The sequence below is a fragment of the Salmo salar genome, chromosome 13, assembly GCF_965601325.2.
Source record: "Salmo salar chromosome 13, fSalSal1, whole genome shotgun sequence".
NCBI classification, from domain to species: domain Eukaryota; kingdom Metazoa; phylum Chordata; class Actinopteri; order Salmoniformes; family Salmonidae; genus Salmo; species Salmo salar.
Window position 1 is genome coordinate 31,413,417 of NC_138303.1, and position 24,050 is coordinate 31,437,466.

A 24,050-nucleotide genomic window follows, 5' to 3' on the forward strand; every position below is an offset into this window, starting at 1 on the left:
GACTGGAGATGGGAGGAGGGACGGAGACTGGAGATGGGAGGAGGGACGGAGACTGGAAATGGGAGGAGGGACGGAGACTGGAAATGGGAGGAGGGACGGAGACTGGAGATGGGAGGAGGGACGGAGGCTGGAGATGGGAGGAGGGACGGAGGCTCGAGATGGGAGGAGGGACGGAGGCTGGAGATGGGAGGAGGGATGGAGGCTGGAGATGGGAGGAGAGACGGAGACTGGAGATGGGAGGAGGGACTGAGACTGTAGATGGGAGGCGGGACAGAGGCTGGAGGTGGGGGATGAGGAAGGGTAGGTAGGTAGGTAGGTAGGTAGGTAGGTAGGTAGGTAGGTAGGTAGGTAGGTAGGTAGGTAGGTAGGTAGGTAGGTAGGTAGGTAGGTAGGTAGGTAGGTAGGTAGGTAGGTAGGTAGGTAGGTAGGTAGGTAGGTAGGTAGGTAGGTAGGTAAAGGCAATAGTGAGAGACAAAAGGTTGAGGAAAAGCAGTCATGGAACTGTAGTGCTCTATTTAGCTCGTAGCGTTTTACATTATCATTTAGTATACCTTTGCTTGGAAGTAGGAAGTATATCTTTAACCACATGTGACTCTATTGTCCACTTATCTTTTTTGTGTTCCTCTCCATCTCAGGAGAAAAGATCTTCAATATTGATAGTGGACGCAATGCCCCTCTGCACTCTCCCCCCTCCGAGCACTACACTATCATCTTCAACACCTTTGTGCTCATGCAACTGTTCAACGAGATCAATGCCCGCAAGATCCACGGTGAAAGGAACGTTTTTGATGGCATATTCCACAACCCTATTTTCTGCAGTATTGTGCTGGGGACTTTTTTAATGCAGGTAAGAGGACCATAAGCGTTTACTTCTTATACGTTCAGGTATAGGCAACATTGATGGGGGTGATGGCCACAAAAAATCTGAACTCATCATGAGGGGCTGTAGTTGCTCACAGGTCTACGTACCCATATCCATACCCCTCTGCTATTCTAACTCGCAACAGTAAATTCAGACCCCGCATGAGTTCCGAGGGCTTTCAAAAGGGGAGCATGCGGCCCACAAGCCGCCAGTTGCCCATCCTTGCTTTACATTATAGCAATACTAGTAATGTTATTCAACCATGTCATATACTGTACATAATAATCATTACTACTTAATTATTGTCTCACAGGATATGTTATGCTGACCAATGGCAACCACTTTTTGTGATCAAATCTCTCTCGTCCTGTGTCTTGTTCTGTACAGTTTGTGATTGTGCAGTTTGGGGGGAAACCTTTCAGCTGCACACCACTCAATGTGGAGCAGTGGCTGTGGTGTCTGCTCGTGGGAGTAGGAGAGCTGCTGTGGGGACAGGTACTTATGCTGGAGTTAATGTGTAAATGTGTTACCCAAACTGTGGTTCTAAAGTGGTTTTGTGTCAAGAACCAATTAAGGTCTTTGACATAGACAAACCCACATATCCATAACCTAGTCATAGTTGGCTTTTACACAAGAAGGAGTGCCTAACATGCTGACCAGACTGCAGTTGTTTTTGTCCACCCACACAAGACGCAGAAGAAGAAGAAGCCTGAAGGAGGAGAGATTCCTAGAAATTAACTTGGTTTACCCTTTTATCTATAGATTAATTGTCGGAGTAGAGGACCTTGTGTATTTCAGGTAAAATAACAACCCAATGTTTATATCCCAGGACAAATTAGCTAGCAACAGCAAGCTAGCTAGCTAGCTAAATTGCCATAAATGTTTAATGCTTTTCAACCTGTCTCCAAACTAATATAGTTGGTTCAGAGTTTGTTTTGATATTTCAACCTGCGTGTCCTGATTGTGTCTGGTGGACAAAATCAACATGCGCACGATGGCGCACGCAGACGTCTGGTCAGCATGTAAGACCCACCAGACCGAAACCCTTTGTTTTACAAGTTGTGTTCTTGTCCTTGTCAACTAACACTGACCCTGACCCAAACAGCTCATCACCACGGTACCCACCAGCCACCTGCCCTGTCTGAAGGAGGCGGGTCATGCGCTCGGTAAGGAGGAGATGATTGATGACGACATGGCAGATGATGAGCAAGAGATTGACCATGCCGAGAGGGAGCTGCGTCGAGGGCAGATCCTCTGGTTCAGGGGCCTCAATCGCATTCAAACTCAGGTACAGTGCATTGGGCTCCACAATTCCCTGTCCCTTGTCTTTCTCCAACAAGGGCTGTAGTATGTACTGTACTGTCCTATGAAGAGCAGGCCTTTTTGCTTGTTTGACTCATCTCTGTTGATTTGTGTCTCTCTTTATTCACCTTTTGATGCCTTAATTCATTTCACCACAATTAATTCCTTGTTTTTTTATATGATATGAACACAGTGATATGAACAGCGTAAAACATGCACATAATATTCTCATTCCAAAAAGTTATATTTTATGCAATCTTATTTAAAATACAATAGGTTTGGATCATTCTGTCAGATACCAAAGACGTTTTCCTATACAGTACCTTCAGAAAATATTCACACCCCTTTACTTTTCCCACATTTTTTTTTGTGTTACAGCTTGAATTTTGTGTGTCTTCCCTACACACAATACCCCATAATGTCAAAGTGGAATTTTGGTTTTATATATTTTTTTGTATTAATTAAAAATGAAAAGCTGAAATATTTTGAGTCAATAAGTATTCAACCCCTTTGTTATGGACTCCTAAATAAATTCAACAGTAAAATTGTGCTTAACAAATCACATAAGTTGCATGGACTGTTCAATATTATTATGTTCAATAATAGTGGTTAACATCATTTTTTATGACTACCCCCAGCTCTGTAATCCACACATACTGTACAATTATCTGTAAGGTCCCTCAATCAAGTAATGATTTTTCAAACACAGATTCAACTACAAAGACTAGGGAGGTTTTCCAATGCCTTGCAAAGAAGGGCACCCAGTCACTACAAAGATACAGGCATCCTTCCTAACCTTCTTTCCAGTTGCCTGGAGAGGAAGGAAACCGCTCAGGAATCTCACCATAAAGCCAGTGGTGATTTAAAAACGGTTACAGAGTTTAATGGTTGTGATTGGAGAAAACTGAGGATGGATCAACAACATTGTAGTTACGCCACAATACTAACCTAATTGACAGAGGGAAAAGAAGGAAGCCTGTACAGAATCAAAAATATTACAAAACATGCATCCTGTTTACAACAAGACACTTAAGTAAATGTGGCCAAGAAATAAACTTTTTGTCCTGAAAACAAAAATAGAATATACCTAAGCACAGGCAAAATCCTAAAACCTGGTTCAGTCTGCTTTCCAATGGACACTGGGAGACAAATTCACCTTTCAGCAGGGCAATAACCTAAATCACAAGGCCAAATCTAACCAAGAGACTTGCTAACCAAGACGGCATTGAATGTTCCTGAGTGGCCAAGTTACAGTTTTGACTTAAATCGGCTTGAAAATCTATGGCAAGACTTGAAAATGTCTGTCTAGCAATTATCAACAGCCAACTTAAGAGAGCTTGAAGAATTTGGAAAAGAATAATGGGCAAATATTGTACAATCCCGGTGTGCAATGCTCTTGAAGACTTACCCAAAAAGACTCACAGCTGCAATCGCTGCCAAAGTTGTTTCTAACATGTATTGACTCAGTGTTTTATTTTGTATAAATGTTCACATTTTTCTTCCACTTTTAACATTACAGAGTATTTTGTGTAGATTGATGACAAAGCATTACAATTAAATCCATTTTAATCCCACTTTGTAACACAACAAAATGTGTTGTGTTACAAAGTTTCAAGGTGTGTGAATACTTACTGAAGGCACTGTATTTATCGATAGGACAAACATCATTATTTATATTGTTGTAACCTATAAGAGTAATTTTGATTCCATTGCATGTTCAGATTTCTCACTATAATACTTTTTCTCCTTCTTCCTCATGTCATTGCTATTATTACAGATTCTGTCATTATTTTTGATGTATCCTTTGTTCATTGTTAATCAATCCTAAAAACAAGTATATGAAATATTTGACAAGAGTTGTAATTGTTGTCTTTCTTGTACACACACCAACATCTAGATGAGACAGAAAAAAATGACCAGTCCATATTTTGAGGGCAACATCATTGATAAAAACAGAGGTCAAAATTGGATTACGATTGTCTATTAAAATGCCTTTTTGTATCTAATACATGCTTTGATACCTCCATAGTGGAACATGACCTCCACAAAACTACAAGTTCTACTATACCATCCCTTTAAACGTGATTCATTCTGTGTGCTGGTTCCCTCCAATATGCATCCCAGGGCCCCTTACCAACTGACATGAGTTACTGCAGGACTGTCATGTCCTCTCTTTAATATCCTCTCTCTCTTCTCCAACAGATGGAGGTAGTGAGTACCTTCAAGAGAAGTGGTTCCTTTCAGGGTGCTGCGCGACGTCGCTCCTCAGTTCTCAGCCAACTCCATGACGTAACCAATATTTCTACTCCCACTCACGTAGTTCTCTCCACTGCCAATGCAACTGGTGCGCCTGGGAGTGAGTTTCTGCCATCCATTAACGGCACACAACAAAAAACAGTCCACTCACCATCATCAAAATGAGCATGTTGAAATGCACCTTTGCCTGCCCAGAAATGCAATTAAGCATCAAAGATACGTGTTTGTCTATGTGCGTGTTTGTGTGTTGGGGAGTGGGGGAGCCAAAAATGAGGCGCCTGACCCACTGACCTTTTCATTTGACTTTTTGTTGTTGTATTAGTTGTTAATTTAATATTTCTTTACATCCTTTTCACTACTACCTCATGATCTTAGTCCAGGATTCAATCAGAACCGTGTTAGCCGACAACCGCATGACTCTTGTTCGAGAGTCAGGCTGCATACTCGTTTGTCTTCATAATTCAGTATAGACTACTTCATTTCTTCAAACATGATCATTAGCTGGCCAGCAGTATTTAATGAACGCATAAAGAATATACTTTTGTGATATATTTTTTTTATGTGTGAACATTTTATAGTCCTGAATGTTTTCTAATTTATGCTTTTCTAATGCACAAATAAGGAGAACGTAGGCTATGAATTTCGTTGAATGATTTTACATTTGAGTGTCATTCTTTTTATCATTGATATAGTCTACACATTAAATCACCGTTTTGAACTACTAATGCGGTAGGGAAAGAAGGGGTGGGTTGTGACAATGACCACAAGAGCAGCAGCTTACTAATTTGACAGCTCATACCCCAGTCATACCTCCAACACCGCCTGAACAAGAGCCATGCGTTTGTCGGCTAACACGGGTTACCCTTAATCTGATTTAATCCTGGCCGTAATCTATTTCTTTATCTTGCTGCTTTGTTTGGCTTGACACAGTCTGTGATCAATTGTGTTTCAAACTGCCCAGAGAAGACTGTCTGTATGCTCCTTATTTTCAATGAGATCGACATTTTATTCAGAGCATTACAATGACGCAGCCATGCCAATTTCTGAGATGACAAACCAAGGTAAAAAGGGACACACAAAAGAAAAATAGTTACATGTATTTTCCAGTGTGTGCACTTCTGGAAAGTTGTAAACCTTCGAGTATAACCTGCAACAGTGACATTTCTGAGATATCCGTTTTTGGTCACCTTACCAATAAAACAATTTCTCTGTCCCTAGGTTTGATCAGACTGCCAAATAAGGATCTGCAGTGTTGCTTTGTACAAATAACTACCCTCATTTTACTTGGTTTCTTTCGTTCTCTCTCGTTGTAGGTTCTGCATCTCGTGAAGGAAGACATTTTTATTCCTTTCTATTTCCTAACATTGGCCTACTTTTTTGTGTGTTTTTTTGTCAGGTGTAGATGATTAAAAGACTAATTGTGATTTGATTGTGATTAGATCTTCCTGAGCACCTCCGGTGGTAGTCAAGGACCCATTGTATCTGGATATCAATCAAGTGTAAACAGATCTGGATGGTCAAACCATTTAAATCATCATTATATCGGCCACTAAAATCATTGACCGCTAGCACCATTGACTTATAGCATCAGTAATCATCTTAAAAAATAAACTAATTCATATTATTGTGAAAGAATGTCTGTCAAATAATTAGCATACAGGAAGGCACCAGGAAATCTGGTCAAATTGTGGACACAGTTGACGGATAAGAGACACATTTTTACACCATGTATAGACACGACAAACATTGATCAGATAGTGATCCTATTGATCAGATCACAAAACCCACATGTTAGCGCAAGGTGTAAACCATGCAAGAGACAGGATTACGCATCAGACTAGATTGTATTTCGATGTGTAAAAGGTGTGATCTGGCTGTTTTTCTTTCCTTTGATCTGTCGACTTTGAAGGAGGTTAATTTGGATGTATGTGGTGTAATTGGTATAATGCAATATCCATGCATTCAGCCAACCAACCCACATAAAAAAACAGTCCCTCAACTGTTGTGCATTTTGCCTCATCATTTCCCTTGAGGACTTCTTTATTTATGTTTCTCATTTATAAACAGCTTCAGATTTCTTTGTCTATAAGGAAGATTAGTAGACATCTGAATGTAGGAACTCTAACTTCTAACTCTAACTATAGAAGGAATTTGCGTTGATCCAAGCAATGTAATTTACTTATTATTTTGCTCTTCAGCTTTATAGGTACTTATCGTTTCCCCTTAATGTTCTTTACTTTCCGGACGCTGTGGTTGTCAGTTCAGTGTTCATAGGTAGCTCTCTATGGGCTGAATCCTAACTTGAGATCCATACGTGTACAACACTCCAAACACACTTCCCAAATTAGGAGTCTGACCTATATGTTTATTACCACAATATCTGTTTTCCTTGTCCTATGTTTCTGTTTCTATGTTTTTACTCCTGTCCTATGTTTCTCATGGCTTTATGAAGACTATGAATCACACTCAAATTAATTTGATCACTAGCTGAATGTCTTGGTTTAGAAAAAGGACTCATGAAGAAAATCCTAAATGTTGTGTCAGGGTTGGGATCATTTCAACTGAATTCAATTCAGGAATGGAATGTACATTGATGTACATTGATGGATGGTCCATTATCTTCACTGAGAATTGTTTTATCAATTCATGAATTTAATTTCCTCTTTGTTCCCTGAATTGACCGAGTGGAAATGAATTGAGCCCAACCTTGACTATCATTAATACCTGTCTGTCTGTCCTCCCCTCCAGCATCCTCTCTTCCTTTGTCTAGTGTCATTCAATATGTCTGGAGCGTCCATGGGATTCAACCTCCACCGCAGAAAAACAGGCATTCTCATTTTTTTCTCAAAGTTAGGTGGCCCATTTAAAAGAAACCAAGTGAATACATTGACTTGAATAATATTTCATTTTCAACAGCTGTTTGGTATTGACCATTGTGGGACCTATACTCGAAAGTTTACAACTTCCGCAAGGGGACATTCATTCAGAGGGTACCTAAGAATGATCTGTTTTTCTAAATAATTTACTTAATGGAAACAAACAGCTATTAGGAGAGAAAAAGAATTAGCACAAGTCAACCTTAACCTTGTCTCTGTGTTGCCTCACTCCCTCATCACAACATGGTTATTGGGTCATGTCGCTTCTTGTCCAAGATCTTTGTGGTCATTTTCAGAGGTAGAATGGGTATTTTTTGGTTGTGCTTGCTACAAAAGTTGGTCTTTTTGGATGTGCTTGCTGAAGAAATGTTTTTTTTTTATGGCTATGCTTGCTGGGGGAATAAACAAACAAATCTTATTGTTTGTGCATGCTGAAGTACAGTACACTGAGCAAACAGAATTCCTAATGCTCATCCATAACTCTGACTTTCGCGCGAATCCCTCTTTTTAAATCAATGTATAATTTAAACAAGAGTTACTTGCATGTACACTATATATACAAAAATATGTGGACACCCCTTCAAATTAGTGGATTCAGCTATTTCAGCCACACCCGTTGCTGACAGGTGTATAACAGCAAGCACACAGCCATGCAATCTCCATAGACAAACATTGGCAGTAGAATGGCCTTACTGAAGAGCTCAGTGACTTTCAACGTAGCACCGTCATAGGATGCCACCTTTCCAGCAAGTCAGTTCGTCACATTTATGCCCTGCTGGAGCTGCCCCGGTCAACTGTAAGTGCTGTTATTGTGAAGTGGAAATGTCTAGGAGCAACAACGGCTCAGCCGCGAAATGGTAGGCCACGCAAACTCACAGAACGTCACCGCCAAGTGCTGAAACGCGTAGCGCATAAAAATTGTCTGTCCTTGGTTGAAATTCTCAGTACCGAGTTCCAAACTGCCTCTGGAAGCAACTTCAGCACAAGAACTGTTCATCATGAGCTTCAGAAAAATGGGTTTCCATGGCCGAGCAGCCGCACACAAGATCATCATGTGCAATGTCAAGCGTCGGCTGGAGTGGTGTAAAGTTTGCTGCCATTGGACTCTGAAGCACTAGAAACACGTTCTCTGGAGTGATGAATCACACTTCACCATCTGTCAGTCCGATGGACTAATTTGTGTTTGGCGTATGCCAGGAGAATGCTACCCGCCCCAATGCATAGTACCAGCTGTAAAGTTTGGTGGAGGAGGAATGATGGTCTGGGCTGTTTTTCATGGTTCAGGCTAGGCCCCTTAGTTATAGTGAAGGGAAATCTTATCACTACAGGATACAATGACATTCTAGGTGACTCTGTGCTTTCAACTTTGTGGCAACAGTTTGGGGAAGGCTCTTTCCTGTTTCAGCATGACAATGCCCACGTGCCCAAAGCGAGGTCCATACAGAAATAGTTTGTTGAGATTGGTGTGGAAGAACTTGACTGGCCTGCACAGAGCCCTAACCTCAACCCCATCGAACACCTTTGGGATGAATTGAACTGCGAGCCAGACTTAATTGCCCAACATCAGTGCCTGACCTCACTGATGCTCTTGTGGCTGAATGGAAGCAAGTCACCGCAGCAATGTTCCAACATCTAATGGAAAGCTTTCCCAGAAGAGTGGAGGCTGTTATAGTAGCAAAGGGGCGCCAACTCCATATTAATGGCCATGATTTTGGAATGAGATGTTCGACGAGCAGGTGTCCACATACGTTTGGTCATGTAGTGTATCAAGTTAAGATTCAGCCCGAAGTGTCCATCGCAACGTAATAGTTCACATACTTATTTGCTTTACATCAAATTCTCCGTGGGAATGAATGTATTATTATGATTTGATTATACTTCACAATATGCACATCTCTTTACAATTTAGGACCAGTCATAGTAATTGCAGGAACACCTTATTTATGTTTTCCTCATTAACAATATTAAAGTCAACTTCACCATAATGCCTTTAAGACCTATGTTGAGTTCTGTGTGAATGGGTCCTGACTTTGAGTGGATGAATAACCCATCATTTGTTATTATTTTTGTACAGGGACAGGGGTACACTCTTAGAAACAAGGGTTTCAAAATAGTTATTTTGCTGTCCCCATAGGAGAACCCTTTTTGGTTCTAGGTACCACCCTTTTTGGTTCCAGGTCAAACTCTTTTGGGTTCCTTGTAGAGCCATCAGTGGAAAGGGTTCTACTTGGAACTATAAGGGTTCTACCTGGAACCAAACTGGGTTATTCAAAGGGTTCTCCTATGAGGACAGCCGAAGAACCCTTTTAGGTTCTAGATAGAAAAAAATGTGCTAAGAGTGTAAGTTGTGGCTGGACACAGAAAAACTGGTGGTATATCATACATGTTTCACATGCTTATTATGTGACTATGAGAAAAGGTTTTGATACATTTGTTCTGACATTGGAGGTAATGATTTGTTGTACAACACTTGCAATTCCAGTGTGGTGACTATTGTGCCTTATGAAATACAACCATTGTCTACTATATTGACATGTTTGTACTGATCTGGTTGACTGTATTAATGTCCTTAAATCTAAAACACCCGACTTGAGATATACCCAAAACAACTTACAAAGTACATGTTCAAGATATTCAATAGAAAGATACATTTCACTTACAATAATTATTTAAAAAAGTTGAACTGATTACTTCACATACACTGTTATTACTGTGGCTGGTCTGTATTGTGGATGATTTACCCTTTGCTTTACTGGTAGCAGGTAGCATTATGGCTAATTGGACATTGCAACAGTCAATAGATACAGTAGCTCATTCAACTGCGCCCATAAGCATTTTCTTCTGCATCAAGACAATCTCATGCACGACCACATTGAATGTGTTTTTTTTTTACAGCATGGCAGTAAATGAGGCTCTCACATGATCAGCCTGTCAGCATGTCAGTTGTTGTTTGGTTTGCAAACTGGTCTCAATCCCATGCTCTGTGTTCTAGTTGTTTCACCTGTCCCGTATGTACGTTTTATAGCTCTGTACAAAAAGGTTTCTATATGTGTGTGCGCGTGTGAGTGTGCGTGTGTGTGTGTCAGACAATGTTGTACATCCATCAATGAGTATTTGATACATTTAAAATGTCTTATATTGAACTGACAACAGCAACTTTGATTTTTCATTATTTAAGTTACCTTTTTATTTGTTTTACTTCCACTAAATTGCTTTAAAGTTATAGAGTATTCCCAAACGGACATGTACATATTGTACAAGTACAGTAGGCTTAATCCGGTCAGTGAGGCATTTCAATTCATAGGTAATTGATTGCCTTTAAAGAGACTATACAGAAATGTTGCATCTGGGCATGCTCCTGAACAAAAGGGGTCCCCTAAATCAGGGTTTTCCAAACTCGGTCCTGGAGGGGGAGGGGGGGGGGGGCTAGTTTGGGAAACCCTGCCCTAAATGGAAAAAAATAATATCTAGGAATTACCTCAATGGACAGAAAGAAGCACGCCTGCCCATACCCAGGCAAACCTACAACAATAAAACTTTTCACTAAGAATTTAACTAACATTAAGTGGAATTTTCAGAAGAATCAAAAGTTGTATCTTTTCATAACAACTTTTTCAGGTAAGTTTAGTCAGATAAATCTACCACTGTGACGCTTTTTAAATGCTAAATCTCTCTCCACTTGTTTGTCCCATCTATTCCCTTTTCCGTTCCGCATTTTCCCCCTTGTATGACCATTATTATACCAAACTCAACATAGATCCAAGTGGTGAAAGCATTCCGTAGTCCACTTTATGATGGCATTGAGAAGCCGGAATCCAAGAACTCCATCCACGACTTCATGGCACACCCGGAATTTCTCATCAATGACTCGGTCCACAACATCCCCTTGATTGACGAGACAGACATTGAAACCGAAGAATCAGAGCGCTCAGACTGCAACAACGTTCGCCTGGCTCTTCGTCAAGCTCCTCCCCTTGCCAAGCCCCCTCAGCCACCCTCTCGCCACCGCTCCGCCTCCCGTCCCGCCCCCTACCGCCAGCAGAGCCTCCCCGTTACACTCAACTGCAACAACAACGCCACTGCTGCTGCTGAGAATGGAGATCATCTGACCCCAAAAGATGCAAGACTACCAGCTGCTTCTCTCTGCCGCCCCGCCAGCCCATTGCACAACGTGGAGACCTGTTTATAACTACGATCTGGGGACATGGTTGATAAGAAGGGAGAGGAAACACCAATGACGTTGATGGACATGGATGTAACCCAACAAAGAGGGAATGAAGATGAACTGGACACGGAAAGAGAAAGCATTACCTGGAAATGACATTGTATAGACCGATGGTTTTATGGATTGTTTCGTTGCCCGACCTTTCCCCCCACAGCCACTGCTTTTAGCCTGCACTCTCTGCTTCAAAGCACTCTCAAATCCTCTCAAAAAGCTCCACAGTCCAACGATGCTAACCCCACCAGACTCTGATAAAGACACTTTTGAAATGTATATCTAGGCACGCAATAGAGGAGTGATTGGTGTAGTAGAGACAAGAATGAACTGGAATTGATTATTTTCCTTTTGATTGAAATGATGAAAGACTCAATGGAAAGTGAAATGGGGTTAATTCATTCGGCTTTTTAAAAATATTATTGTCCAAATTATTACTGTTGTTATTACTACTGCAATTACTACTACAATTATTATATTCCAGTTAATGATGCTTCATTGATTAGCTTTATCTATCCATGTATGTATGTATGATGTATGTTTGTGTGTATTGTTTGTTTGCTTAACTGCTGTATTTGTCTCCTTGTATTTCTGTTTTTATATACTCCTTCTGGTCATGTCCTTCTTTTCCTTTTCTGTGTTTACATGTGTTGTGTATGTCTTGAAAAAGAAAAAAAGAAATATAACTATAGAAATACATTTATAAACACATACAACAACTTCAAAACACAAAAAGGTAACAATATAGTACATCTGCTATTAAAACAAAGTCACAAATTAAAAGTAGTACTCATGGTTTTGGTTCTTCTCTTCATGTAGATATGTCTTGAATTAAGTTATTCATTTGGACACTACCATGAACAGAGGGGACAACTTAACTGAGTATTCAAAATATTAAGTTGCGCATAAAGATTAAAGGAATTTATTTAAGTGATTATTTTATTAATCCCTGTTCATTCTCTTTATTTTGGTTTTTCATAACATAAAATGAAAATGAAATTATTACTTTATGTACTTTAGAATCTATGAAACAATATCAGAGTGTATGTTGTATGTATTTCTACTCGACTATGCTTTAATGCTGTCAACTGTGATCAATAGTGACAGCTTTCACAGGGGCACAGATAGATATCCATTGAATACATCTTTACTTTTACGTTTTACTTACGCTTCTACACTACATTGTTTTAAGAACATTTTAGTTTTTTGAATGATGCAAATAGGATGTCTCCCAGCTTTGTGGAGAACTTATTAAAGCCGTCTGAAAGTTTATATTTCAGCAACCATGAGAAATAATTCCTTATATCACAGTGTATGTTCGCAGGGAGTGATGTGGTTACAATAGAAGTTGGACAACTGAGGTATCTGTAAGGTGTATTAACATTGTTTCTGATGTGAGCCACAATTGATGCCAATGCTGTTTTGCACTAGTCTGCCAAGCTACTACTGTCAACCCACAACATCCTAGGTAAGTGTAAATTCATGAACATTTATTTTAACAAACTTCCTCTTTAAAGTCCAAGAGAACACTGTAACAGACCTACCAGAGCACTGTGTGGCAGTATAATGACCAGGTGGTTGATTCCGCTTCACCATGAAAACAACACAAACAGGATGACTGCCAAGGTATGATAAAATACTTTTTTAATACCTTAATCTGTGTTCTCCATATAGCAAAACTCACGTTGGTTTCATACTGGTCGGTGATTCAAACTTTACAATAGAAACCAATCACTTAGAAGAATGGTATTGGTATTTTTCATTATAAACATAATAATCCTAAATGGCCAATAGTGTTACCTTAAATTGTTTGGTACAAACTTGATAAATCATTGAACATTAAGCCAAAATGTAGATTGTTTAAACCATTTGTTTGTGTCTCTGTCTCTCTGTTCTATCTCTGTTCTTCGTACTCAGTGTCTGTCTCAAGGCTGACTGTCCCAGAGCTGCTGTCGGAGCAGGGTGAGGTGGTTGTGTCGTAGCGTGCGCAGCTCTGTGAGTCTCCCCAGCAGGCGAGCGAAGCGCTGGGCTCCCTGAGGGCCCTGGGCTCCATACCGGGCTCCGCACACCCTGGACAGAAGCTCCATGGTCAGCTCCTGTAAGCTCTCCACACACGCCACCGCCCGCAGCAACGCTTCGTCTGCTAACAGAGCCAGATGACAGAACGACATAGAGTTGGTCGTCACTATCTGGCCAAGCTAGAGGAGATATTCAGACACTCTTGGAGGAAAATGATAAGTCAATAAAAAGTGTGTCTTTATCAACTAAATATCTTGTGTTATAGTATTTAAAATAAATTAACAAATACATTTAGCCTTTCATACAGTAATGTGTCAGGCATAGAGAGCCAGTCACCTGAGCATAGCAGTGCTGTAGCAGTGAGCAGGGCATATTCAGCCTCCGTCACCCCCAATGCAGCCATGCTGTGGAAGAAGTTGAGCACCGGTCCTAGCAGGTCCTCATTGACTCCTGCACACAGACACACTACCTAAGACTCAACATGGAAGGAAACAGGACAAAACCCAATTTCCCTTATTATTCACTGTACGCTTCATTTTAATATCTTTAAAGGGATAGTTCACTATTTTGAAATTATAGCATATTTTCGACCCACCTGGGGTGTTGTGGTTTCATCCAAACAGTTTTTAGGTTTTTTTGCCTGTTATTTATCAAAGTCCAGATTCTCAGGCTAGGATTTTTAAAGCCTGTAACAATACTAGTGGAAAATAAGATTAAATGTCAAAAACTAAAATCGATTTTATCCCTTTAACTTGAACCTCTCTTCAAATAGTACTGTAAATAAAGCTCGTAAAATGGGATACTATGGTGGTGAGTTTACTGTATTTAGATAGGACAGTGTGCCTTACCTGAGTTTACAGGGCCGGTCCCACTATGAATGTTTTCTTTGGACTCTAAGGTTTTCAGCCAATGATGAGTTGAGATGTTGAAAGGTTGTAGTGCTTGTAAAATAAAATAAAACAATGAGCTCTCTGGCAAAATCGGCCCGGTTCCATTTCCATCACTAGCTCCTACCTCTTTAGTACACAGTAAATCAAGGAGAGTTGGAATCATAGTGTTCACTGGAGTTATCTTAACCCTCAACAGAGTGATTTGCTCCCTGGAGTGATAACTGGTGTTCATTTGGATGTGTACTTTTAACTTCATTAAGAGTAACCAGAGAGAGGGATTGATATCTATGGAGGATCCACAGCCCCCTTACATTGCTTTGGAGTACAGTGCAAGAAGTGCTATATTCACTGTTAAAGTTTTCTACCTCGTTTTTTTTTTACCACATTTTCAGAGTTGATTCAGCAGTGTTCATTTCCATTAACTCTCACGGGGGGGGGGGGGCTTCATTATATTTCCCAGCATGCTCTGTTGCGGGTTGATTTTTAGAATTATTTATTTCAATATCTGTGTTTTCGCATGTACTTTGATTGTTATTGATCTTATGCTACACAAAGATACATAACTTACAGTTTTATAAACAAATCTAATCCGTAAGAGGTTACTGAGATGGTTGTTCCAGTTTAGGTGATCTAGGTGTTCTCAATATACTCAGTCTTTACTCTGACAATCATTCTGAATGCAGGTTGCGGGTGATGAAAAGATCAAATTGTTGGATAGCCTTGCTAGAGATCACTAGACATCACTTAGCAAGCCAGCATAACGTAATCATTTACTCTAAAGGCACACTGGGAAATATGCAAATAAGGCTTTACACCCTACAGTAAAAGGTAGTGAACTGCTAGAGTAATGTACTCTGATGGAGTTGATTGTTAATTTAAAACACATAAAAGTGTGACATGGCATGTAGTTACATTTAATCAACTCTGAGAGTTTAATGTGATTGGATATGTACTCTATTTAGTGGACATGTACAAAACAATTGTCATCTACCCCATGACCAGGTTGGTTTTAACAAAAAATCTGGTTGGAACCATTAACCCCCAAATGGTGTTGAATGTGACTCCAAGGGAGTTAAATGAACTCTTGTAATTGTACAGTGTAGCATGCTGAAATGGAGCCAGGACAAATGAGTCAGACACCCACAAACCTCATGGTGGTGTGGTGGTGTCAATACCTGGGCTAGAGGCTGCTGGGTTCTGTGTGAACTGCTGAGCTGATAGCAGAAACATGACTTCCACAGATGAACTAGAGAGGAGGGTGGTCTGGTCCGAGCAGTCCAGGAGCTCAAAGCCTACATGGACACCAGATTAGTTTACACTACAGGAGGTATCAGACACAGAGTGGCCTCAGAAAGAGAAACAGGGCTGTTTTATTTATTGTTTATTTAACTAGGCCAGTCAGTTATGAACAAATTCTTATTTACAATGACGGCCTACCTCGGCCAAACCCTAACCCGGACAACGCTGGGCAAATTGTGCACCGCCCTATGGGACTCCCAATCACTGCCGGTTGTGACACAGCCTGGAATCGAACCAGGGTCTGTAGTGACACCTCTAGCACTGAGCTGCAGTGCCTTAGACCGCCACGCCACTCGGGAGCCCTTTTGATTTTGATTTTGATATGAAAACATATGGTAGGTGAAAGCAACATTGTGTAAGCTTAGCAGGTATTTGCTTTCCATATCACTGCAGAAACAAGGAGAGAAAGCTTATGTATGAGGTGTGGCCCAACTCACCAGGTACACTCTTGGCGAACTGCAGCAGCCTCTGAGAGGGAGGGCATGCCATGTCTGTTAGTCTGTCTCCACCAACCTCTGTACAAGTCCACTCAAACACCTGCAGAAAGAAACTGCCTGAATAAGCTCTCAATGAGATTAGTAGAAAAATGACAACATATCTTTAAAATCTCAATCCACAGATAACAGAATTACTATTCTTATCAGCGACCCACCCTACAGTGTGTAGTGTCCTGCGCACTGTACTGCCGATGAGCCTCCACCATCCTGTCCAGCACATGCTTCTGTTCTACTGACAAATTTGCAGACACTACCTGTTACAGGAAAAAATTCATTACAAACAGATCATTTGATGGCTGAGTGAAATTACCCCACTGGGTACAGACGTCAGTTCAACGTCTAGTTTTGATATACATTTGGATGAGTTGTAAAAAAAAATATGTCACCATGTCATTGGATTTAGGACACATTATGCGAGTCTGTTGCAAAACGTTTCTTAAACAGAAGCAAAAGGAACGAAACAGGGAGGGACCTACCTGAATTTGTCTAATATAAACTCTTGTTTTGCTCTATTGGCTTCCGTTGGGTTCTTAAACGGTAAACTGTTTCCGTAATAAATATGCCCCAGTTTTCCACACTGATTTATCGTCATCACATTGAATGTTTTTTGGTTGAAATTAAGTGGAAACAACGTTGATTCAACCATTGTTTGTCCAGTGGGACCATTCTGACACAGACTTGGAGTATAAGCAGGGTCGTATTACAGGGCACCCCAATAAGAAATCAATCAAAAGTGTTACAGGCTACTGGTCCAGCCTACTATTAAGAGGCCATTCCAAAGACCTATGCAATGTTAAAAAAAATTGATCTGGGACATCCCCCTGATGGTCCCAGAACTTAAACAGGAAATCCAAGAAAGTGATCTGGGAGAGATCCTATGAACTATGAACTGGGAGAGAGCCTATGAACAAAAGTAAGGAACAGATCTGTGGTTCTCCACTGATACAATACATCTGACAAGATGATCATCCAAGGGTCTGTAACTATCTAGACCCTTGGATATTTGATCTTGGGGTATCTTTCAAAAAGCGTCAAGCTACAATGTCCTTGCCATTCAGAATATCCAAGAAAGTTAACACAATAGCGAAAGGTCAGAAAACTAGAGGAGAAGGTTTGAATGTAGGAGGAAAGGAAAAAGTGATGTACCTGTCCTGGTAGCCTGCTGGTGGAGCTGACTCGCCTGCTCCCCATGTTCTCCTCCTCCTCAGGCCCTCCTCCTCTGTGTTTGGTCCCCTTCCTCAGCCTCTTGGACTGGCACTGCACCTCCGTCAGCAGACCTGGCAACACAACTGCCTCTGTCAGACTCACATAGGCAAATATATTTTATTTACTTATTGTTTATTTATACAAGGGTATTGAGATCATACACATTTTCCCAAGGGATCCCTGTACAAGGTATTTTGGTTGTCTTAGCAATTAAATGAAGTCCGCCTGGCTATAAATTGGAGATATGAAGATTCAAGATTCAAGATCTTATTGTTAGCTTACTCTGCCTCTCTTCAAATTATTGACATTGCTTTCAGCTAAATACAGTTTCAAATATCCCTACAGACTTTTTGATATGGTATGTTCCCCTCACATTCAGCCAGCATGCCCACAGCACGACATTTCTGTAGACGGCAGTCCTGGCACTTTCTCCGCATGTACATGTCCATCTCACAGCCTCCGCCACTTTTACACCGGTACACTGCTTTCTTCGTCACACTCCTTCGGAAGAAACCTGAAACACAGGAGTATAACCACCTCTAGTTGGGGTCCATTTCAATGAAAGTTTTTTTAATTTAAATTCAAACCCCATATTCAGACAGATACCGGAAGTGACGGGCTCTGTGATAAACTTTCAGGTTGACCCCACAAATGTTGTTGTAAACTTTGACATAAACACTGCCTCCCCTACCTTTGCAGCCTTCACAGGTGAGGGCGTTGTAGTGGTAGCCAGAGGCTTTGTCCCCACACACCACACACAGCTCATCCTGGCCCCTGACCCTTCCTCCCGGACCCAGCCTGGTCCTCTTGACCAGGGACAAACCTCCCCCACCTCGCCCCTTCCCCAGGCTTCCACACTGGGGCTCCGGGCTGGGCTCGCAGGGAGTGTCCAGGCAGTGGGGGCTGTAGGGGTGGGTGGAAGGTGGGTGGAAGGGCTGGGAGGACGGCGGTCCATAGACGGAGAACTGCACATTGATGGGGCTGTACTGCTGCTGGCTGAAGGCTAGGCCCTGTAGGTCTGGTTCCTGGAAAGGGTAGCCCAAAGGGTCCCCCAGCACATCTGTGTGATGAGGAAACAACACAAAATAAATGGATTTGGTGCTTTGATCCTGAACCCACCGGTTAAGTTTAAGTGCCCCACATGGGTGGACCTGGGAACATCTAGTGGCTAGCAAAGAGGGTCCACCAGAGCCATTATCCCAGTCACACTGGTTTCAAGTCAAAGTGCATCACAAGAATGTGATCCTTGTCCACCATCTTACGGGATTCATGCATGACTTAATGTCTTTTATTGGTCCTATGGGACATAATAAAAAAACGTCAGAGCAAGACCTTGTGAACCAGTTTGGACTGTGGAAACAGGATGCAGCTAAGAGGTTACAGGGGCATTTTACCATTTACATATTTTTATAGAGTTTTATTCAGTATTTTATTGCCGCGTAGATTGGTGTCTGATGATATCTTATGAGCGTAGCGGGGGGACCGGTGAAGCATTTAGCAAATTCAAGTCCCGTCTCCACAGAGGGAACATGTGTCACCACTGGTCACAGATCAGCCCTAAATCAGTCACTCTGATCAGAAGGATCCACTTCCATAAGCTGAGTCTCTTAGTGTTTTATTAGTTCAGATAAGAACTGAAATAATGAGAAGTTATTTATTTTAAGCACAAAAAAAATGGAATGATTAATGTCCATCCTTTCTCAAAATGCATCAATAGTACTGGATGTATAAGTTACATTGTACTCAGGTGCACATCGAGTGTCTTCATACCATATCAGCCTGGATATTCATCCATCGCTATGAGCTCTTAAGATGTCCTGAGATGTACTGAACACCACAGTGACCTCTGGAATCCAACCTATGACCCTTCCTTTCTGAACAACAACACTCACCCTATCCTCAGCCACAACCCGCCTCACCCCTTCTCTTCTAGAACCTTGACTCTCTCTATTTTTCCTCCCCTCTATCCTTCTCTCTCTCTTTCTCTCCATCACCACTTTCCTCACTCATCCCGTCTTTCCTCTACGTCTCACAGATGTTTCCTGTCCTGGCGAGGATGGAAGTCAGTACTGAGTTCGTGCTTGCGTGACAACGCTGTGGTGAGCTCTGTTTGTAAACCGTTTCAGCACTATGTAAACACCCAGGCCTCCCTCCCTCTGTCCCACGCACACTAACGCTACCCCCCATTATGTAGCCATATCATATCCACCCCTCAGCCAGGAGAGGAGAGGACCACAATGTGAAGAAGCCACATAATTAGGGTTAGGTCACAACACTCCACTGCAACCATTATAAATAGGCCCTAGTTCCAATGCAAATTCTTTGTTAGCTAACATCCTGTGTACTGGAAATGTGGCAGGCTATCCTGTAAGTATTTTTCCATTCAGATTTTTTTTATAAAAACAGTTGTTTCTAAATGTATAAGGTTACGCCCACACTTTATGTATTCTTGCAAGTCTCCCCCTCTAATCTACAGGCCTATGGCACTACAAATGATAACAGAAAAGCAACACACAAACTAAAGCAGAACAAAGGAAGCATAAACATATAATATAAATAAAATATAAATGTATAATCATGACATTTTGATTTGATTAGGTCATCACCATACAATTACAGAGTATGTATCAGGATACATTGTGTTTGGATCAGCACACCATCAAATCGGACTAGATTGCTTTAGTATAATTGCAGAGTCCAGATAAAAAGAGTCCCTCACCGTAGTACTGCAGAGGCTCGGTGATGCCATATCCATCAGAGGCAGAGAGGTAACCACCGGCAGACATGGTCATCTCCGACTCACTCCACTCTCTCATCTGGACAGCTGATCCACAGTCAGTCTGTAGGAACACCCGCTTAATCTATCAACACACATACGGGGAACCACACATCTGAGGAATCTGCAACTCTCCAAACATTTCTTTATATCCATGCTGACGACAGGTCTCCTCAGTCTCCTAGCTGTGATATCATTGCCTATTTTAAGCTACCCTCTGAGATGCAAACCTAAAGGTTACTCTTGTCCACAGTGAAGGCGTGCAGCTGAAGTCTGTGGCAGTGCGATGGATCTCTGCTCCTTTGGGAGGCATCAGGGGGAGACAAGGGACAGAGAGGAGAGTGTGAGAAGAAGAGAGAGATTGGACTTATGTCCAAACAGCTGTCCTGGCTTGGAGTTCAGAGGAAAGAGAGAGGTCCTGTCATATGGGGGCCTGTCCCTGGTGGGGAGCTTAGGTTTGGCATGGGTGGATGGATCCCACCCCACCATGGACCAGGAGTTCACAGAGTGGGAACAATGAGTTAGCTGGAGCTGGCAACTCACCGCAATCTTGTCTCTGTACCAACATCACTGGACATGACCAGTGGTCAATCTTTATAATATTTATTATATTTTCCATAAACATCTTGATACCTTAAATACTCTTCCCCATCTACACTATATACTATTAGTATGCTGTAGTTACTCTTCCTGGGTAAGTAGTGTGTGTGTGTGTGGGTGTGCATGCTTGTTGTACGAGTGTGCATGTGAACACAATAGAGTGTATGTGTCTGAGAGTAAATGTACGTGGATATGTGTGTACATGTGTGTGTGTTGTAAGAGTGTGTGTTGTAAGAGCGTGTGTGTGTGAAAGCTCATCTTTGAGGCCCCCAGGGAGTGTTTACTCTGATTCTGTTTGCTCTGTTTGTGTTGCAGTTAATATTTGACACTAGTCAGGTTTTGAGTTTGGGAAACTCTCCCCCCCCCCTCCAAAGTTGACTGGGTCATGTCGAGCCCTGGCGAAAGAGAGAAGACCCTAGATTTGCCCTAACCTCTCCCTGATGGGGTTTGACATGTAGCATGATTCTAGCAAACTAATGGTGTCCTTCCCACCCTGACCCCATTCCTCAACTGTCTAATTACACTGGCCTGTTTGTGAACCAAGCCGACCAACGAGCAGCATTTCATTCAATTATCTACCCCACGTGCTGAGCGTCTGTGCTGAGCAAGCAGTGCAAAGGAGAAGGTACACCATAGGTAGGATGCATATTTACAGTATGCACACATGCATAACATTGAGTATTAACAGTGATAATAGTTATGGTGACTATTTAGTTATGTTTCACTAATTCATGATCGGGCATGCAGTCCTCTGTTCATCTCTAATGGGCGATTCCAAGCCAGGAAGGCCCAAAAATATTTGAAACCCTTTTAAGACCAATGCATGGCCTCTTATAAGACAGTATGATCCCTGAACCGCAGAGGATACAGACAATATCTTGGTGTCATTATCCTCTTTATAGTGTGCTCGAAAATATGGAGTATGTCTAGATTCTGAAATAAAATCACATGGATTTATTCATCATAAAACATATTCATATGAATATCTCAAAGCACCCTTTTCGATTTAGCCAATTTTTGGGACATATTGTTTGGAACAACATAGTCTTCAAACACGTCACACGCCTCAAATTAACATTGTGTCGTCTTTGGATCCAACTAATCTCACTCCATCTGATACCTAGGCACAACTGACTAGCTAAGGCCCCTGATTGAAAGAAATTCCAAATACACTATGTCATTATTACATTTGTTTGAATTTCTTTGTCATTGTACAATTACATTAACAAATCCCAGGAGAGGCTTCTGTTGTCATATTCCTCTGTCATGTGTATTGTTGCATTAGTCATGTCTTCACAAAGCTTGCTATCCCTTATACTGTACTCTACCTCCAAGAGAGTGAGAGAGCATGATAATGGAGGGAACGCATACACTAGAGTGGATGTGGCTGCGCATTCATTAATTTCCCTCATCACAATGAGTGATGGGGACAATTTATTGGAGTGTATACATGTGGCCATGGATCTTCTAGTGTGGCCCAGTTGTCACTGTTGGACAAGGGCCTGAGCATGTACATCCCCAAGGGAAGCTTACTGGAGGAGGAGAAGGAGGGTAAGGGTGGGATAAACACTTTACCCTTGATTCACTCAACGTTTGGACTGAAGGCTGTAAGCACACAATAAATCTCTCTTTCTCTAAACCTCTAGCACATCTTCCCAGCTTGGCTCTTTATCGCTGCACACTGTTTGCTGGTAGCCTGACTCAGATAGCACAGTGTTTACTGATTTAAACAGGAAACTGACGCTTAGATTAGAGTGGCCTTGCAGGGAGGGCCAGGGGATGGATTTGTGGTTAAAGTCCAGTGCTAAAATAGGGGGGGGGGGGTATTTACATCACATGATTTGTAAATACTTGTAAATACTCTAAATGTTACTACAGTTAATGCGAATTGACTAGACCGTTGTTGTGAAATGTGAAAAGGAACATAAATGCTTGCTTAGTACATCACATTTTCACCTCTTGAAGTTATCGCCCTAACTAGATCCAAACAGTTTATAATCTGTTTTAGAAATACATTCTAGGAACGCGAAGCGAGGCGGCCATCTCTGTCGGCGCCGGAACTCTGAACATACTGAACATACAAACATAATATACACAATGATAGCCTTTGATTTCAGCTTATCTGTTGTCGCTTTAGAACGCTTGAGCCATTTTCACTATAGTACAATTGCAGTTTTCAGAAAATGTTTCTCTCTGAAATGGATTCCACGGAATCAAGATTTTAGTTTTTTCCCCCCTACGTACTGTAGATGCAAGCCTACCAACTTAATTTCCCTTATCTATTACTTGTTTGTAACAGCAGGTCTTAAAAATGTTCACAAATGAGTTAGGATACTGTTGTCATGACTAAACGGACACAGAATCAAATCAAAACACTGGCTCGACATTGTGGCAAAAATATTTTAAAAAGTCCAAGTGTAACCACCAAACCTCTCTAACCTATCCAATGTCAGTTCCTTAATGCGTGCATCAATAATGTATTTTTTATTTTTTATTAAGACTTAGTTGGAGTTGATTACCCTTCCAAAGCACACTGTTAAAACTTCTTAAATCTCTCTGTAAGTCTGTAAGATAAGATGCACTATGGCACCTTGGCACTTCATCTATCAGGTAGCAGGTTACTCAGGAGAAGTAGGACAGCTAAGACTCTTCACATCAACAAGACAACTTCACATCAACAATTAACAAGGAACATGATAGTAAAACTACATTTTTCAAATACACAGTCCATAGTAGAGTTTGAATAACGGATCATTTTGAAATAAAATTATAAATATACTCTTCATCGAGTAAAATGTATTAAAAAGAGTGATATGAGCTCACCAGTGGTGGTCTTCTCCTCGTGTGTTGACTTCTGATAGCCTCCTGATTTTTCCTCCCCTTACATTTGTAATGTTGACTGCAGTCCAGCCTCTAGCATCCTACACTTGCCAAACATGCACTCGTACACACACACACACACACACACACACACACACACACACACACACACACACACACACACACACACACACACACACACACACACACACACACACACACACACACACACACACACACACACACACACACACACACACACACACACACACACACACACACACACACACACACACACACACACACACGAACTTTCCCTCTCAATCAAGAGACCGTCACTCACTCATGCACATTACCTTGCTTAGGACCCAATATCAGAAACATTGTATGAGGTGGATAAGGATATTAGATACCATGGATGTCTTTCAAGA

At 41.4% G+C, this 24,050-nt stretch overlaps 2 protein-coding genes across 12 annotated transcripts in view; one reads left to right on the forward strand and one right to left on the reverse strand.

Annotated features, from left to right (window-relative positions):
• LOC106566841 (plasma membrane calcium-transporting ATPase 3) overlaps positions 1–12,784 on the forward strand; it is a 34,667-nt gene extending 21,883 nt beyond the window's left edge. For 3 of the 6 annotated variants that reach the window (XM_014135298.3, XM_014135300.3, XM_014135299.3), the window contains 5 exons: positions 636–847; positions 1,250–1,357; positions 1,968–2,150; positions 4,367–4,453; positions 11,054–12,784. In XM_014135298.3, the coding sequence (XP_013990773.3) occupies positions 636–847; positions 1,250–1,357; positions 1,968–2,150; positions 4,367–4,453; positions 11,054–11,485 (1,022 nt within the window). In that variant the 3' untranslated portion in view covers positions 11,486–12,784. Of the gene's footprint in view, positions 1–635; positions 848–1,249; positions 1,358–1,967; positions 2,151–4,366; positions 10,220–11,053 lie in introns of those variants that run through there. The other 3 variants (XM_014135301.3, XM_014135304.3, XM_082959964.1) reach the window with 2 other exon arrangements.
• A 355-nt stretch (positions 12,785–13,139) lies between these two features.
• Positions 13,140–23,803, reverse strand: LOC106566843 (bile acid receptor). Of its 6 annotated transcripts, none has more exons than XM_014135307.3 (12): positions 23,623–23,721; positions 20,430–20,499; positions 20,143–20,263; positions 18,115–18,483; positions 17,797–17,937; positions 17,364–17,494; positions 16,373–16,471; positions 16,158–16,257; positions 15,597–15,713; positions 14,380–14,472; positions 13,868–13,981; positions 13,140–13,655 (listed from the first exon to the last, which is right to left on the reverse strand). In XM_014135307.3, the coding sequence occupies exons 3-12, from the start codon at positions 20,237–20,239 to the stop codon at positions 13,438–13,440; spliced, it is 1,479 nt and encodes a 492-aa protein (XP_013990782.1). In that variant the 5' UTR covers positions 20,240–20,263; positions 20,430–20,499; positions 23,623–23,721; the 3' UTR covers positions 13,140–13,437. The 6 variants fall into 6 exon arrangements, with proteins under 6 accessions (XP_013990782.1, XP_013990783.1, XP_013990781.1 ...); XM_014135308.3 differs by having other exon boundaries at positions 20,143–20,284; XM_014135306.3 differs by lacking the exon at positions 20,430–20,499 and having other exon boundaries at positions 23,623–23,803.
• Positions 23,804–24,050: the final 247 nt, after the last annotated feature.

Bases quoted from the DNA above. Each gene is read 5' to 3' on its own strand.
- LOC106566843 (XM_014135306.3), bottom strand. From the start codon at position 20,239: ATGAGAGAGTGGAGTGAGTCGGAGATGACCATGTCTGCCGGTGGTTAC. The intron at 18,484-20,142 runs GTGAGGGACTCT...CTCATCACACAG, and splicing joins CGAGCCTCTGCAGTACTACG to ATGTGCTGGGGGACCCTTTG. The intron at 17,495-17,796 runs GTGAGGGGAACA...TTGTGTTGCCAG, and splicing joins TGTGGGCATGCTGGCTGAAT to GTCTGCTGACGGAGGTGCAG.